Source organism: Papio anubis, chromosome 2, assembly GCF_008728515.1.
Source record: "Papio anubis isolate 15944 chromosome 2, Panubis1.0, whole genome shotgun sequence".
Lineage (NCBI taxonomy): Eukaryota > Metazoa > Chordata > Mammalia > Primates > Cercopithecidae > Papio > Papio anubis.
In genome coordinates, this window is record NC_044977.1 from 134,866,582 (window position 1) to 134,884,593 (window position 18,012).

Consider the following 18,012-nt stretch of genomic DNA (forward strand, 5'->3'; position numbering starts at 1 on the left):
TTGCAACTTTGATACTAGCTCAGCCACAGTAGAGTAGGGCACCAGGCAGAATCTCAAGACCCCTTTTTCAGGCTCTAGCTCCTGGACATTTCTAAACATACCCTGGGCCAGAAGGGAACATGGTGCTTTGAAGGAAAGGAACCATTTCTGGCAGAATTCATCACCTGCTGACTAAGAACTGAATAGTCAGCAGTGGTAGCAATATAGTGGTAACCATACAGTACTTGACACAGGCCTTGGGTGAAACCCAGAACTATGCTGGTTTCAGGTGCGATGTAGCACATTTCCAGCATTGGTGGCTATGGGAAGAGACCATTCCTGCTTGAGGAAAATAGAGGGAAGAGAAAGGAGACCTTATTGTTTTAGCTTGAGTACCAGCTCGGCCGCAGTGGCATAGAGCACCAAGCAAGCTTCTGAGGTCCCTGATTCCAGGCCTTAGCACCTAAACAGAATTTCTGGACCCTCCCTGTGCCAGAGGAGAGCCCGTGGCCCTGAAAGGAGAGACTAAGGAGTGGCAGCATTAACCACAAGCTGAATGAAGAGCCCTTGGGCCTTGAGTTAACAGCGGTGGTAGCCAGGCAGTACTTGTTGTGGCCGGGGCACTGGTGGCCATGGGGAGATATTCCTCTTCTTGAGGAAAGGGGAAGAGTGGAAAGGACTTTGTCTTGTGGCTTGGATGTCAGCTCAGCTATAGTAGGATAGAACGTCAGGTAGATTACTAAGCTTCCTGACTCCAGGCCCTGGCTCCTGTACAGCATCCCCAGACTTGCCCAGGGCCAAAGGGAACTCACCGCCTGAAAGGGAAGAGCATAAACCTGACTGAATTAGCTATCTGCTGATTATAGAGCCCTGGGGCCTTCAGTGAACATCAGCAGTAGCCAGGCAGTGGTCACTGTAGGCCTTGAGTAAGACCCAAATGAAGTGCTATGCTGGCTTTGGGTCTGACCCAGCACAGTTCCAGTGGTGGTGGCCATAGGATTACTCGTATCACCCCCTCTCCAGCTCCAGGAAGCTTAGCACAGACAGAAACACTCTGTTTGGGGGAAGGTAAGGAAAGAGAACAAGAGTCTCTGTCAGGCAATCCCGCGAATTATTGGATCTTACCCAAGTCCACCAAGGTGGTATATCTACAAGTCTGCAAGACCCACAGTATTACTGAGCAGGTGGTGCCCTCTAAAGCAGGTATGGCTGCAATGACCAAAGACTTAGATCATAACACCCAAGTCTCTTCAAATACCTAGAAAGTCTTCCTAAGAAATATGGATACAAACAAGCCCACACTGTGAAGGCTACAATGAATACCTAACTCTTCAATACCCAGACACCAACAAAGATCAAGATCATCCAGGAAAACATGGCCTCACCAAACGAACTAAATAAAGCACCAGGAATCAATCCTAGAAAGACAGAGATATGTGACCTTTCAGACAGATAATTCAAAATAGCTGTTTTGAGGCAGCTCAATAAAATCCAAGATAACAGAGAACAAATTCAGGATTCTATCAGATAAAATTTAACAAAGAGACTGAAATAACTAAAGAGAATCAAGTAGAAGTTCTTTAGTTAAAAAATGCATTTGACATACTAAAGAATTCATCAGAGTCTACTAACAGCAGAATTGATCAAGAAGAAAGAATGGGTTATAAGATATTATTTGCAAGCTTCATGGTAAACCTCAAACCAAAAAACATACAACAGATACACAAAAAATAAAAAGCAAAAAATTAACATAACACCTGAGGAAATCACCTTCAGCAAAAGGAAGAGAAAGGGAAGGAAAGAAGAGAGAGAAGACCAGAAAACAAATAAAGTGGCAGGAGTAAGTCCTTACTTATCGATAATAACATTGAATGTAAACAGACTAAACCCTCAACTGAAAGACAGAATAACTAAATGAATTAAAAAATAAGACCCCATGATTTGTTGTCTACAAGAAACATACTTCACCTATAAAGACACAATAAACTGAAAGTAAAGGGATGGAAAAAAATTCCATGCAAATTGACACAAACAAAATAAAATGCACAAAAACTATATTTATACAATACAAAATAGATTTCAAAACAAAAACTATAAAAAGAGACAAAGAAGTCATGACATAATGATAAAGGGGTTGATTCAGCACAAGGATGTAATAATTGTATATATGTATGAACCCAAGACTGGAGTACCCACATATATAAAGCAAATATTACTAGAGCTAAAAAGGGAGATGGACTCTAGTACAATAATCTAGTACAATAGAAGTGTAGAACAAATGGACTTAATAGAAATTTAAGAAACATTTCATCCAATGGCTACAGAACACACATTCTTCTCAGCACATGGATCATTTTCAAGGATAGACCATGTAAAGCATCAAAACAAGTCTTAAAACATTCAAAACAATAGAAATAATATTAAATATGTCTCTGACCAAAATGGAATAAAACTCGATATCAAGAACAAGAGGAATTTTAAAAACCATACAAACATGAAAAACTAAAAAATGTGTTCCTGAATAGCCAGTGGGTCAATGAAGAAATAAGGAAGTAAATTTTAAAATTTCTTGAAGCAAATTAAAATGTAAACACAACATAGCAAAACCTATGGGATCCAGCAAAAGCAGTACGAGAAGAAAGTTTATAGCAACAAGCACTTACATCAAAAAAGTAGAAAGCTTCAAATCAACATAACAATGCATCTTAAAGCATGAGAAAACCAAGTCCAAAATTAGAAGAAAAGAAATAAAGATCGGAGCAAAAATATATGAAATTGAGACTGAAGAAAACAATATAAAAGATCAACAAAATGAAAAGTTGGTCTCTTCAAAAGATAAACAAAATTAACAAACCTTTAACCCAACTAATAAAGAAAAAAAAAAAGAGAAGACCCAGATAAATACAATCAGACATGAAAAAGGAGACATTACAACCAATACTGCAGAAATTCAAAGGATCGTTAGAGGCTACTATGAGCAACTATATGCCAATAAATTGGAAAACCTAGAATAAATGAATAAATTCCCAGATATATACAATCTACCAAGATTGCTCAATGAAGAAATCCAAAACCTGAACAGGCCAATAAAAAAAAAGGGAAGCAAGGATGGTCCAACATATGCAAATCAGTGTGCTACATTATATTAACAGAATGAAGGTCAAAAACCATATGATCATTTCAGTTGATTCTCAAAAAGCATTTGATACAATTCAACATGCCATTGTGATAAGAACCCTCAAAAAACTGGGTATGGAAGGAACATATCTTAACATAATAAAAGCCATATAAAAGAGGTCCACATTTAGTATCATACTGAACAGGGAAAAACTAAAAGCCTTTCCTCCAAGTCTGGAAAACAACAAGGATGCCCACTTTCACCACCATTATTCAACACAGTGCAGAAAATCCTAGCTAGAACAATCAGACAAGATAAGGAAATAAAAGGCATCCAAATTGGATTGGAAAGGAAAAAGTCAAATTATCCTTGTTTGCAGATGATATAATCTTATATTTAGAAAAACCTAAAGACTCCATAAAAACTATTAGAACTAATAAACTAATTCAGTAAAGTTGCAGGATATAGAATCAACATACAAAAACCAGTAGCATTTCTATATGACAACAGTGAACAATCTGAAAAAGAAATCAAGAAAATCATCCTATTTACAATAGCTAAAAATAAAATAAAATATCTAGGAATAAACCTAACTAGAGAAGTAAAAGTTCTCCAAAATGAAAACACTGATGAAAGAAATTGAAAAGGACACACACAAAAAGGAAAGATATTCCAAGTTCATAGATTAGAAGAATCAATATTATTAAAATGCCCATACTACCCAAAGCAATCTACAGATACAATGCAATCACTATCAAAATACCAATGTTATTCTTCACAGAAATAGCAAAAATAATCCTAAAATTTAGATGGAATCACAGAAGACCCAGAATAGTCAAAGCTATTCTGAACAAAAATAACAAAACTGGAGAAATCACATCACCTGACTTCAAATTATACTACAGAGCTATAGTAAACAAAACAACTGGGTACTGACATAAAAACAGACACAGAGACCAATGGAACAGAACAGAAAACATAGAAACAATTTCATGCATCTGCATTGAACTAATTTTTGACAAAACTGCCAAGAACACAGGTTGAGGGAAGACAGTCTCTTCAGTAAATACTCCTAGGAAAACAGGATATCCATATGCAGATGAATAAAACTAGATCCCTATCTCTCACCATATACAAAAATCAAATCACAATGGATTAAATACTTAAATCTAAGACCTCAAACTATGAAACTACTAAAAGAAAACATTAAGGAAACCCTCCAGGACACTGGACTGGGCAAAGGTTTCTTGAGTAATACCCCACAAGCACAGGCAGCCAAAGCAAAAATGGACAAATGGGATCACATCAAGTTAAAAACATTCTGCAGGAATCACATCAAGTTAAAAACCTCCTGCACAGCAAAGGAAACCATCAACAAAGTGAAGAGACAACCCACATAATGGGAGAAAATATCTGCAAACTATCCATCTGACAAGGAATTAATAACCAGAATACACAAGCAGCTCAAACAACTCTATAGGAAAAAATTTAATAACCTGATTTAAACGAATGGGAAAAAGATCTAAATAGACATTTCTCAAAAGAAGATACACAAATGTCAAACAGGTATATGGAAACGTGTTCAACATCACTGATGATCAAAGAAATGCAAATCAAAACTATACTGAGATATAATCTCACCCCAGTTAAAATGGTTTTTATCCAAATGACAGACAATAGAAATTCTGGCGAGGTTATGGAGAAAAGAGAACACTTGAACACTGTTGGTGGTAATATAAATTAATATAATCACTATGGAGAACAGTTTGGAGGTTCCTCAAAAAACTAGATGTAGAACTACCATATGGTCCAGGAATCTCACTGCTAGTTATAATACTGAAAGAAGGAAAATCAGTATATTGAAGAATTACTTACACTCCCATGTTTATTGCAGCACTATTCACAATAGCCAAGATTTGGAAGTAACCCAAATGTCCATCAACAAATGAACAGATAAAGAAAATGGGGTAAATATACACAATGGAGTACTATTTAGCCATAAAAAGAATGAGATCCAGTCATATGCAAAACACGGATGAAACTGGAGGTCATTATGTTAAATGAAATAAGCCAGCTAGAGAAAGACAAATTTTGCATATTTATTTGTAGAAACTAAAAAAAATTAAATCAATTGAACTCCTGGCAATAGAGAATAGAATGGTGGTTACCAGAGTCTGGGAAGGGTGATGGGGCAGGGTTGGGGGGATGGAAAGTGGGGAGGGTTAATGGGTACAAATATATAGTTAGACAGGGTGAATAAAAGCTAGTATTTGATAACACAACAGGGTAACCACAGTCAACAATATTGTACATTTAAAAATAACTAAAAGAGTGTAACTGAATTGTATGTAATACAAAGAAAGGATAAATGCTTGAGGCAGGACACCTCATTTACCCTGACATGATTATTATACATTGTATGCCTATACCAAAATATCTCATTTATCCTATAAATATATACCCCTACTATGTACCCAGAAAAATTAAAAAGAAAAAATTTCAAATAGCTGTCTAAATTTTTTAAATAAAATCAAAATAAATTATATATGTATTAATGACTCACTTGGGAAACAAAACCCAGGATACTGTATGTACTATCTAGGAATGGGACGACTTTAATAAGACTACGCAGAAACAATACAAGATAATAATTGATTATACCAAAATTAAAAACTTCGATATGGTAAAATTTACAATAAAAAGTCAATAGATAAATTATACATTAGAAAAAAAAAATTGAATATAGAATATAATACCTATACTGTATAAAATTTGCTATAAAATTATCAAGAAAAATTCCAATAATGCAATAGAAAATTTCCAGAATCTATGAATAGGTAGTTCTCAGGAGAGAAAATAAAAATATATGATTATTTTAAATTTTATCTGATTTTAAAATTTTTATCTGTTGATACTGCTACAAAGTTAGTATGATGACTTGTTATCTTCTCTTCCAACACTAGGTTCTCTCCAGATTTCCATAGTCTGTGGTATGTTTCCATGATTAAAGACTCCCAAACACAGGAGGTTCAGAACGCTTTCTGACTTTTCTCTTCCGTGTTTACCAGACAGATGTTCATCTCCCTGGTCTTGGGTAGTCACCTCAACCCTGATTCTATCTCACCCTTCCCACTGGGCCACGGAGAAGGCTAAATAGACACAGTGGGACAAGCATGAGCATTGAAGTCCAACCAGTTTTGCTTTTACTTTCTGCCATTTACTAGGAATGTAGTACCAGTTATGATACTTTGTGGGCCTTGGTTCTCTCCACTGTAAGATAGGATAATTATACATGCTTTTCGTGGTCTCTATAAGAACAGATAGAAATAATTCATATAAAGTGTTTAGCACACTTAGGATTTAAAAAATGTGAGTTCCCTTCCCTACTTCAGCTTCTTATGGTTAGTCTTGGTATTGGGATACTGGCAAAGATATTTTCAAAATGGCTACCTGGCTCCAGTGTCTTGATGTTTGAAATACTCTATTCATTAATAACAGATTAATTTTTCTAAAACTCTGCTTTTGTGATATGATTTTTCTGATTACCTATTTTATCGATCCCTTCCTACCTCCAGGGAAAATTACAAACTGCTTACATTTACTGTCAAGACACTCATTCCTCTGAGGCGGAGACAAATTTTAAAACCTTGCCTAAGATGCTTCAAACACTTTAAATTTTTTCATTTGGAAAAATGAAGGATTGCCTACAAATCTGGATTCACCTTTACAAGGAAACATAGTAAAGCACAGATATACCAAAGTAAATTTCACTTTAGTTTTCTGAAATCTTACACTGCAGTTGAAATGTCTTTTATATATCCACTTAAGTCTTACCACACTAAATGGCAAAACTGGAAATGACAGCAAGTATTGACCACAGGCACAGTTATCACCATAGTGATCCTAATAATTAAGCATATTTGCAACCCAAAATAATTAAAACAAGATTTTGTTGTAATTTTAAGTAAAAATGTAAATATTTCCTCATGTAGTTATATAACTAGTCACCAACAACAGCAAAAAAGACTTTTCTTTACCTAGTACTTCTTTTTCCAAATCATAGCATCTGGTTTGCAAGTTTACTTCCTGTTGTCTAGATGTCTGAATCTGCTGAGATCTCAATATGGCTGCATCTGACAACAATTTCAGATTTTTCATTTCCTTTTCAAGGCATACTTTATTTCTCTGGGACACTATCAAACTTTTATTCAGTATGTCTATTTCTGTAAAAAGAATTCAAAGTTTACAAATAGCCAATAATTGAATCATAAAACATTTCTCTAAAGATTGATTAGTTTCTTTTAGGAAATTAATAGTTGAAAGGCAATATGACATTTCTGAGATTATAAGGACATCTAACTAAAAAGTTAAATTTAAATTCAGTAGTCATTCTGAAAATGATGTTTTATTGCTACATGATGCATGAAATCTTTTAACAGTATTTTTTTAGCTTTTAAATTGCATTAAGTGGTAATAAAGCCTGCTTTTTAAATACTCACATAAATGAATAATATAAGATCTGTGTAATGTTATGGGTTTTACTGAAATTTTTTTTTAGGCAACATGATTCAGAAAAGTAAATTTAAATGTTCTAGCATGAGCTGGTTGGGTGGCATTTCTAAGGGGTTAACTAGGATACATTCTCTACAAATTATGAAGAAAGATTTTAGGAGTAGAGTGGACTAGAAGGATGTAGTGTCTAGAACTAATAAATTTATAGGCAGAAAGCATAGTTAGTAATACCTTAATGATTTTAATAGTACTGTGTCCCCCCAATAAGACCAGAATTCATCATAACAATCATGTCATTATTCTATTTAGATTGTTTAATAAAAATGTCTTTATAGCTCTACTTAGATTTAAATGTGCTAATTTTATATAATTTCATGAGAAATGCATGGAGCATATTATCCTTTGGAATAATTAACAAGCTACCTGTTCATCAGTCTTTTCTGCACTATTGCCTTAAACGATCATTAAAACACATGAACACACACTCAACAAAGATAAAATAAGTGCTATAAAATTTGTACAACCACAATTAATTGAATTGATGAGCATGTATTTACATGAAAATTTGGACAGTCTGCTTTTTCAGACATTTCAATTGGAATTCCCTTCTTTGGTTAGCCCATCCTCGACTATGTGATAGGTTTAACATGTGATGAGATGTCAAAAGTAGTTGGTTTCGTTTATTGCTCTTGGTGCCACCACAGCAGAAACAGCAACCACGTGGGCCGGTGAAGACCACAAGTAGAGATACATAGGACAGACATGCAGTAGAGGTAATATGGCCAGGAAATGGTTATAGGAGAAGTAAAGCAGAGAGCTAGAACAGAGCCCAGGAAAAAGAGCATGTTTTAAGGGATTGTGATGAGGAGGATCAGGAATGTAGTACAAGGAGAGAAAAGCAAAATATCTTTCCATGGGTAGAAAGCATGTCTGGGAGAAAAAGTGGCATTTGTGATAGACCTGGGGAATAAGCACAAGGGGCCTGGCACCTTCTCTACATTTAGTTCGTGCTCAAAATGGAAAACCTAGAGAAATAAATTGCAGGAACCAAATAAGTGGGATTTTAATATAGTCCAATGATTATTTTATGTGGGAATGTTTTTCCTCAAAATAGCTATATGCTACTAAAAACTTACAACTATGCACCAATTTGTGTGAGGAAAACTACTAACACACAGTACATAAAATTTTTAAAAGAATGGAGTTAAAGAAAATAAGGAGGTTAGTTTCCCTACGTACCTAAAAAGTCTTTCTGTGTATTTTTGTAGCCAAAAAGGTGGCTCCTTAAGGTTGAATAAACTATAACATACCAAAACCATATCTATGTTTAAGTCAAAATGACACTGCACAGCACCACACACATGCTGTCACCTATTTATCGTTTGCCAAAATGACACTGCTTAGGTTAGCAAGCTGACTCTGTTAGCATACACTATACTCTAAAATAACTACTAATGTCAATGTGACTTTCTATCTTACATTAAAAGAACAAAAATCTGCAATACAAATTTATTTGTGAAATATATTCTAAGACATGGAAAAGTACATCAAGATTTCAAAACTAACAAAAGCTACAACATTCCCAACACAGAGTTAGGAAAAAGTAAACTCGATGGAGATGAATTAATTTACCTTTTGCAAAATAAACACTCCTTTGCCTATGGCAATCCTAGTGTCAAAGATTCAATTCTACCCTTGTCATTATACAATTCCATACTTGTCAGACATGTGTCCTGATTTGGGGTTCAGAAATTAAGATTCCCCACAAGGTCAACCTATACTGGTCATTGTATCCACCTTGAACTTTTCCTGTCTCAGCACCATCCCATGAAGAAGGTCCTCCTATCCTCATATATTCAGCTATCATGGCTCAAATGTTACCTCTGTGCAGAAATCTTTTTGGACCTGATCTGGATGTGATCTTCATCTTCCTGGAACTCACAGCAATTTACAACATTTGTGTTGCACTGATCACATGCATACATGTAACCTACTACTGGACTATAAGTTATTTTAGGCCATAGATAGTATCTTATTCATTTCTATTTCCCCCATTATTTCTACCATGATGTCTTAGGATTAACAAGAGCTCAATAAATGCCTAATAAATTAGTAAAGGCATTGCTGAGCAAAATTTCTAGATTGTTTTTGATATACCACTAGCTGAAGATCCTGAATATTTGTTTATCTGTCTTCATTTCAGAGGCAGGCATTTTGAGCCCCACATTTTTAAATCTCAGAGTAGGATAGGCAGTTAAAACACATATCCAAAAGAAACATTTTTAATTGAATAAATGAATCAATCAATTCTATCCCTAATTTAATCAATTTTGTGAAAAATGTGGACTACATTTCTAAGCCTAATTCTAGATTTGAATTTTAAAAGTTCAACAACTATTCAGTCAATAGTTGTTTGGGGAGTGGAATTCACCTGATAAGTATTCTGCCTTGGTAAAAATATTTTTCCTGAAATTTATTTTATTAAAATAAGTATGCTCTTGTTTAAGAAAATTTCATCTATAAAAACTTCATTTTTAAAAATGTCAATTACGTAAAGTGATAATCATTTGCTAGAATAGGAAATATTTTACTCATACCTGCTACTCAATATTCAGCATACATTAACAGCAAGAAAATATTAAGCAATTCCCTTTTCTAGGAATGTTATTTTAGTTTTGGACTTTGATTTTAAAGCCTAATTTTAACATGCAAATCTTTTAAAGTAACTGAATAATATTGTGCAATATATATGGGGTTTACTACATTTATTAGTTTGCTAGGGCTGCTGAAAGAAAGTACCACAGATTGAGTGCTTAAACAACAGAAATTTATTTTCTCACAGCTCCAGAGACTAGAAATCTGAGATCATGGTGTCAGCAGGATTGGTTCCTTCCTGGACAGCGAAGGAAGGATCTGTTCCAGGTCTCTCTCCTTAGGCTTGCAGGTGGCTGCCTTTTCCCTGTGTATTCACATGATGTCTGTAGGTGTCTGTGTACAGATTTCTTCTTCTTATGACACCAGTCAGATTGGATTAGGGGCTACCCTAATGACCTCTTTAAAAACTTTATCTCCAAATACAGTTACTGTAGGAGGTACTGGAGATTAGGACTTTAACATTTCAATATATGAATTTGAGGAGGGGGACACAATTCAGCCTATCACACTATATTTTAGAATACTTGTTATTTAAAATGTTTGTACTATTATCAAAATTTATAGCCAATACATGTTTTTAGCTTTTAGAATAAGTATTATCACATAATTCACTAGCTAATGCAAATACAATTATTACTATTAAGCTATGCAATCAATTTCTTTACCTTGATAAGTTTTTTTCTTTGTTTTTCTATTAGTCCTGTGAGCTTAGGCAAAGGAACTCAAAATTATGCTAGGTCATTATATTATTAGGAAACCTCTATAACTTTATTATCAAGGCATTCTGATGTTACAAACACAGTGTGATTCTTAATTCACAAAACTTCACAGTTTGATTACAATAATAGGGAAAAAGACTCAGTGACCAGATTTACTAAATAAAGAAATAAAAAAATCAATAGCTGGTGGCTCACGCCTGTAATCCCAGCACTTTGGGAGGCCGAGGCAGGTGGATCACCTGAGGTCAGGAGTTCGAAACCAGCCTGGCCAACATGGCAAAACCCTGTCTCTACTAAAAATACAAAAATTAGCCGAGGGTGGTGGCATGTACCTGTAGTCCCAGCTACTCTGGAGGCTGAGGCAGGAGAATAGCTTGAACCTGGGAGGCAGAGGTTGCAGTGAGTAATCATGCCACTGCACTCCAGCCTGGATAATAGAGCAAGACTCCATCTCAAAAAACAAAAAACAAACAAACAAACAAAAAACAACCTAAAAAACTTTTTATTTTGAAATAAATATAAATTTACAGAAAGTTGCAAAGAAATGTGTAGGGAGTTCCTATTCAACCTTAACGCCACCTCACTTCTTCCCTTGTTGACGTTTTGTATAACTGTAGCACACTGTCAAAACTAGAAAATTGCATTGGTAAAATCCACAGAACTCACTCCAATTTTACCAATTGTATATACACTCGTGTGTGTGTGTGTGTGTATGTATAGTTCCATGCAATTTTATCATAAATGTAGCTTCATTACGTATCAACACAATCAAAATACAGAATTGCTCTATTACCACAAAGTTGATCCCTGCAATTCCTTTATAGCCAAACCTACCACTATCCCCACCATCCCTAATCCCTGGCCACCACTAATCTGTTCTCAACACTTATAATTTTGTTCTTATAATTTTGTTATTTCAAGAATGCTATATAAACAAAATCATATCTTATGTAAACTTTTGAGACTATTTTCACTAAGCATAATTTAGCTGAGGTTCATTCAAGTTGTTACACATATTAATAATTTGCTTCCTTCTGTTGCTGAGTAGTATTACATGGTATGGACATAGGATGTTTTTCTTTCATCCATTGAAGGACATTTGGGTTGTTTCCAATTTTGGGCTATTATGACTATAGCTGCTATGAACATTTACATACAAGTATTTTTGAGAACATAGGTTATCATTTATCTGGGATAAATGCCCAAGAGTACAAATGTTGGGTCATGTGGTAAGTGCATCTTCAATTTCAGAGGTAATTGCAAAATTATTTTCTAGAATGGCTGAACCATTTTATATTCCTACCAGCAGTGCTGAGAAAACTGGTTTCTTTGATCCATGTCAACACTTAGTATGGTCAGTCTTTTCAATTTTAGACATTCTAATAAATGTGTAGTTGTATTTAATTGTAGTTTTGCATTTTCCTGATGGCTAATGATGTTGAACATTTTTTTCATGTACTTATTTGCCATCTATATTTCATCTTTGGTTAAATTTCTACCAATATCTTTTGCCCATTTTTTTAATTGAATTTTTTTAATATAGAATTTTGGGAGTTATTTATTCTACATATAAATCCTTTGTTGGATATGTGATTTGCAAGTATTTTCTCCCAGTCTGTACTGTAGCTTTTTATCCTTTTTAACAGGTCTTTCACAGAGCAAATTTTTTTTTTTTTTTTTTTTTTTTTTTTTTTTTTAGGACAGGGTCTTGCAATGTTGTCCACACTGGAGTGCAGTGGCTGCTCACGGGTATGATCATAGAGCATGGCAGCCTCAAACTCCTGGGATTAAGCAATCCTCCCACCTCAGCTTCCTGAGTAGCTGGGACTATAGGCACGTGCTACTACACTCTGTAAAAGTTCTTAAATTTTACTGAGATCCAATTTATCAATTTTCCCTTTTAGGTATGATGATTTTAGTTCAAGTTTAAGAACTCTTTGCCTAATCCTAGGCCCCAAAGATTTTTTTTTTCCCTAAAAGTTTCATATTTTCTATTTAAGTCTGTGGTTAATCCAATGAGTTAGTTTTTGTAAAAAGTACGCACTTTAGGACAAGGCTCTCTTTTTTTTAACCTAAGGATATTCAATTGTTCCAGCATCATTTGTTGAAGAGGCTATTCTTCCTCCACTGAATTGCCTGTGTGTCCTTATCAAAAATCAGTTGAGTATATTTTTCTGGTCTAATTATGTAGATTTTTAAAAAACTACATGTGAAAACCCTTTTTGTTACTTTATTTAGGAGAAAAGCTATAAACCCATTACAATGAAACATTCGGCAATAGAAATGAGAAACGAATATGATAGGAAAAACACAGACTTTAGAATAAAAAAGAATAGTTATAGCTAACATATCTTGCTTCCTTATTCTGCTAGGCATATGGGGGGTGTGTGTGTGTGTATGTGAGTTCTCATTGTATAAATGAGGACACTGAAGTCTCAGGTTTTTTTTAAGTGGCAGAGTCAGGATACAAACTTTGGCTGACTCTTAGAGACCTGCTCTTAGGATGCCTATATATCTTTATGTATTAAGAATTCAAGCTGCAGCACAGAGGCCAGCATGGTTGAGCGCAGATATATTGGCTTGTGTGCCCTTCTCCAGGCATGGTGGTAAGTCTGTACAAGGGCAACGCCATCAAGGATCCTACGTTCCCCTCCAAATTTTTCCTGATTTCTGCCAAGAGTTCTAACATTCCTGACTCTGAATAGTGTTTGTTTAACAAATTTAAGTAAAAGACGAATTAAATAATAAAGACAACTAGAAAAAAACATTAACAGGTTAGGATTAAGAGTGACTGTTAAAGTGTTCTTCAGCTATAATTCACATCGTCCTAATCATTTTTGTGAATATCAAATAAATTATAACATTTACAAATTTTTGTATGTTAAAATGTTCATTTCACTGTTTATCCACACTAGTCATCTCCAATAGAAATATATATAATGCAAACCACACATATAATTTTAAATTTCCAGTAGCCATATTAAAAATATAAGAAGAAACACAAAAATTAATTTTAATAGTGTATTTTATTTCATTCCACATATCCAAAATGTTATTTCAACAAAAGGCTATATCCACATTTCAAGTGCTCAATAGCCCCATGTGGTTGGTGGCTAACCTATGGGAAAGCAAAGGTCTGCCTGCTTCTTAGGCTCCTGGTCATCTTTTCATGTAAGTGGGATATAGTTCCTCAAGTTTTACTAGAATTATCCTTTAAAAACATTACATTCAATTTATTTTTTCTATACTTAAGATATAGATTATTTGCTTAAAATTTTATGCTACAAAATTGGCATGTTTATGTAGTTACTAGGATTGCTGTTAAATTTAAAATGTGTTCAAATTGATCAAAGAAACTGTAAAAAGGCAAGCATCAGCACCTTTCAAGTTTTACATGTATTTGCACATATTTGTACATCCATGCCCTGGAAATTTGACTGTTCTGATAGCACTAAGAAGAAAGTTTTTTTAAAGGTGAAAAAAGCTCTTATAATAATATAGCTTCAGTTTGACACACCCCATCTGTTGTGTTCACCAAGCTCTTGCTTGGGAATTGAATATACTTTCCTTGTGTGTGCATTTCCACCTTAGAGCTTCTGTCATCACCATTGTGTAACTTCTAAACAAGGTCCTTCAGCTTCTGAGGCAAAGTGGTATACTATAATGGTAAATATAAAAGTCAAGGGTTGAAAACTAACTCGTATTTCTTCATGTTCAATAAAATATAAAATGTAACACTCGCAAATGAAAAGCAAAATGGGCATATACTTTGATTCTGCAATTCCACTTCTAGGAATTCACTATGTTAAAGAAAAAAACAGGATAAAATAATAAATATGCATGTATAAAGATGTTCAGTGAAGCCTTATTTACAATAGCAAAACTGTGATCAACCTAAATGTCCAGGAATAGAAAATTAGTTAAATAAAATACATGCCTATAATAAAATACTGTCAACGTAGTTAATTGGCATGACTATATTTTCATGATATATTTTAAGTGTGTATATATATGTATATATACGCACAGAAAAGAGTTTAGAAAACTCTATATCAAAATGTTAACAGCAGTTATCTCTGTGTCATGATATTATAGATGATTTATGTAAATTTTTCTTCTTTTTTGCCCCTTTTCTGTATTTTCTATGTTTTTATATTGTGGTTGTTTTATGTTTATGATTGCAACAATCCTTATATCCTTTTGAATTTGGGAAAAACTAATTATTAAGTGTTTATATTTTCCTCTTGTAAATTCAATAAAAAACTTTCAAACTGATTTTTAAAATCCAATTTGAAATTGTACTACTGATAATAGCCTACATTAAATTTGCTCTTGGTTTTCAGGCAAGTGTAGCTAATGAATGAAGCCTCTCCTCCCTTTCCAGATTATAGAATATGTAAGGACTACTAAGAAATCTTAGAGGATACTCAGAGGTTCCAAAACCTAATATAAATATTATCAGGAATCTGACTATGAAAATGTGAGTGTACTTTAACTTCCACTTCAATTCCACAAAGTTCACTGAGCACCTACTATGTGACAGGTTCAATTCTCTTAAAACACTAGTAATATAGCATTCAGCAAAACAATCAAAATTCCTGTTTTCACTGAGATTACAACCAGTAGGAGGAGACTGGCAGTAAACACATAAATCAATAAATGAATATTTCTGGTAGTAGTAAATATTATTAAAAATCAAAGAGAAAATCAGGATAGAGAAGGACTATAAAGGAAGACAACTTTAACTAGGGCAGTCAGCAAAGATGTTTTTGAGGAGGTGGCATATGAACTGAGACTTTCAATTACAAGAAGGGACAGCTACTTGTTTGGGAGACCCTTAGTCAATTTCCCCTGCATGAATCTGAAGGGCCTCCCTCTTTTCACATATTGCACAGTCATGGCCACAGGTCACATGCAGGGAGAATAAAGTGAGTGAAGCTTTCTCAGAGAGGAGGGTTGTTCCTCTACACAGAGGGGGCGTCAGTGTCTCCTTTTTTGTTATTTTTCTAAGATTGTGATACACTGCAGTATATAACTGATATAACTGTTCCCAGCTATGTGGTTTAATTAACAGTCCTAAAATGGATAGTTGCCTTAAAAGTTTCCTGAAAAAGAAAATATGGATTACAGAAAATATTAATAATGCAACACAAATGAAAACAAAGCATTAGAGTTGATGTCTCTGCAAGTCTAGCATGATTGAATTCACAACTATTGATATTATGAGGTAAGTATTCTATAAGATGTGACAAGACACTCAAAAATGAGAAAATTACCAAGACGACTATTTTACACGTACATTCATATCTTTTATATGAATACCTCATTACAAAGAATAAAATGAAAGAGACTGACAATACTAAGTGTTGACAAAGATATGCAACAACTAGAGCTCTCATACACTGCTGGTAAAAATGTGAAAGGAATAACCACTTTGGAAAAGCCTTGGGTAGTTTCTTAAAATGTTGAATATACCCTACTATACAATTCAGCTATTCCACTCCTAGGTATTTACCCAAAAATGAACAAAAACATATATCCAAAAAAAGACACATACGAATGTTCAAATAATGGAAATGATGCATAATATATAGTATATTTACAAAATGAAATACAATTATGTAAAGTATATCTATATTATTAACTGTGGCAGAAGCAAGATTCCTCTGGCACAGATATGCAGATACTGGAAGTTAAAAGTCAGCAGAAGAACACTAAAGGTCCAAAGAATATGACTAGAACACTCTCAGTGTCTGTTCCTTTTTTTTTTTTTTTTTGAGACAGAGTCTTGCGCTGTCACCCAGGCTGGAGTACAGTGGTGCAATCTCTGCTCACCGTAAGTTCTGCCTCCCAGGTTCATGCCATTCTCCTGCCTCAGCCTCCCAAGTAGCTGGGACTACAGGCACCCACCACCACGCCCAGCTAATTTTTTGTATTTTTAGTAGAGACAGGGTTTTATCCTGTTAGCCAGGATGGTCTCGATCTCCTGACTTCGTGATCCGCCCGTCTCAGCCTCCCAAAGTGCTGGGATTACAGGCGTGAGCCACGCCTGGCCTGCTCCATTTAATAATGTAGATATCCCCTTTGTTTTTTTTTTTTTTGAGCTAGTCTCACTCTGTCACCCAGGCTGGAGTGCAGTGACATGTTCACTGCAACCTCCACTTCCCAGGTTCAAGCAATTCTCATGCCTCAGCCTCACAAGTAGCTGGGGTCACAGGTGTGCACCACCACACCCAGCTAATTTTTGTATTTTTAGTAGAGACAGGGCTTTGCCATGTTGCCCAGGCTGGTCTCAAACTCTTGAGCTCAAGCTATTGACTTACCTCAGTTTCCCATAGTGCTAGGCATGAACCACACTCGGCTTAATATAGACATACTTTTTACATGTTTGTTACAATATTCCTCTATTTGCCTACATTTAATTATTAAAGTTAAATTTCATATTTAAAAGCATATTGTCATATAAAATGTATTTCTGAAGGCACATATTATATAACAAAATTGTTGGTAAGTGAAATTAAAGTTTTACGGTTTAACATGATTTTTTCCCAACATTTAACTATGAAAGTTTTAAAACATATAGAGAAGTTAAAATAATTGTATACTGGACACAAATATACACACTACTTAGATTCTACAATTAATATTTTACTATATTTGCTTTATCATGTAATTATATATCTATCAAACACTTTATACATCCATCAATCCATCCTATGAATATCAAGGTAAGTTGCAGACATAAATATACTTCTCTCCTAAACATTTCATCATAGAGATAGAGTTCAACATTTGGATATATTTCTTTTCGAGTAAATTTACCTACAGAAATGTACAAATCTCAAATGCACCAATAGATGAGTTTTGGGAAATGCATCGACCTGTGTAATGCAAACCCCTATCAAAACATAAAGAATTACTATCATCAAAGAAAGTGCCTTTGTGCTTTTCCAGTCAATCCTATCCTCTATGGCAACCACTGTTCTGTTGTTCTGTTTCTTCCCCTCTGTAGATTAGTTTTGCCTGTTT

At 34.5% G+C, this 18,012-nt stretch overlaps 1 protein-coding gene across 6 annotated transcripts in view; it reads right to left on the bottom strand.

Annotated features, from left to right (window-relative positions):
* LEKR1 (leucine, glutamate and lysine rich 1) overlaps nucleotides 1-18,012 on the bottom strand; it is a 226,432-nt gene that overhangs the window by 105,170 nt on the left and 103,250 nt on the right. For 5 of the 6 annotated variants that reach the window (XM_031663631.1, XM_031663627.1, XM_031663628.1 and 2 more), the window contains one exon: nucleotides 7,135-7,320. The exons of the other annotated variant lie outside the window; for it this stretch is intronic. In XM_031663631.1, coding sequence (XP_031519491.1) covers nucleotides 7,135-7,320 — 186 coding nt within the window. The remainder of the gene's footprint in view (nucleotides 1-7,134; nucleotides 7,321-18,012) is intronic. 6 annotated transcript variants of the gene reach the window in all.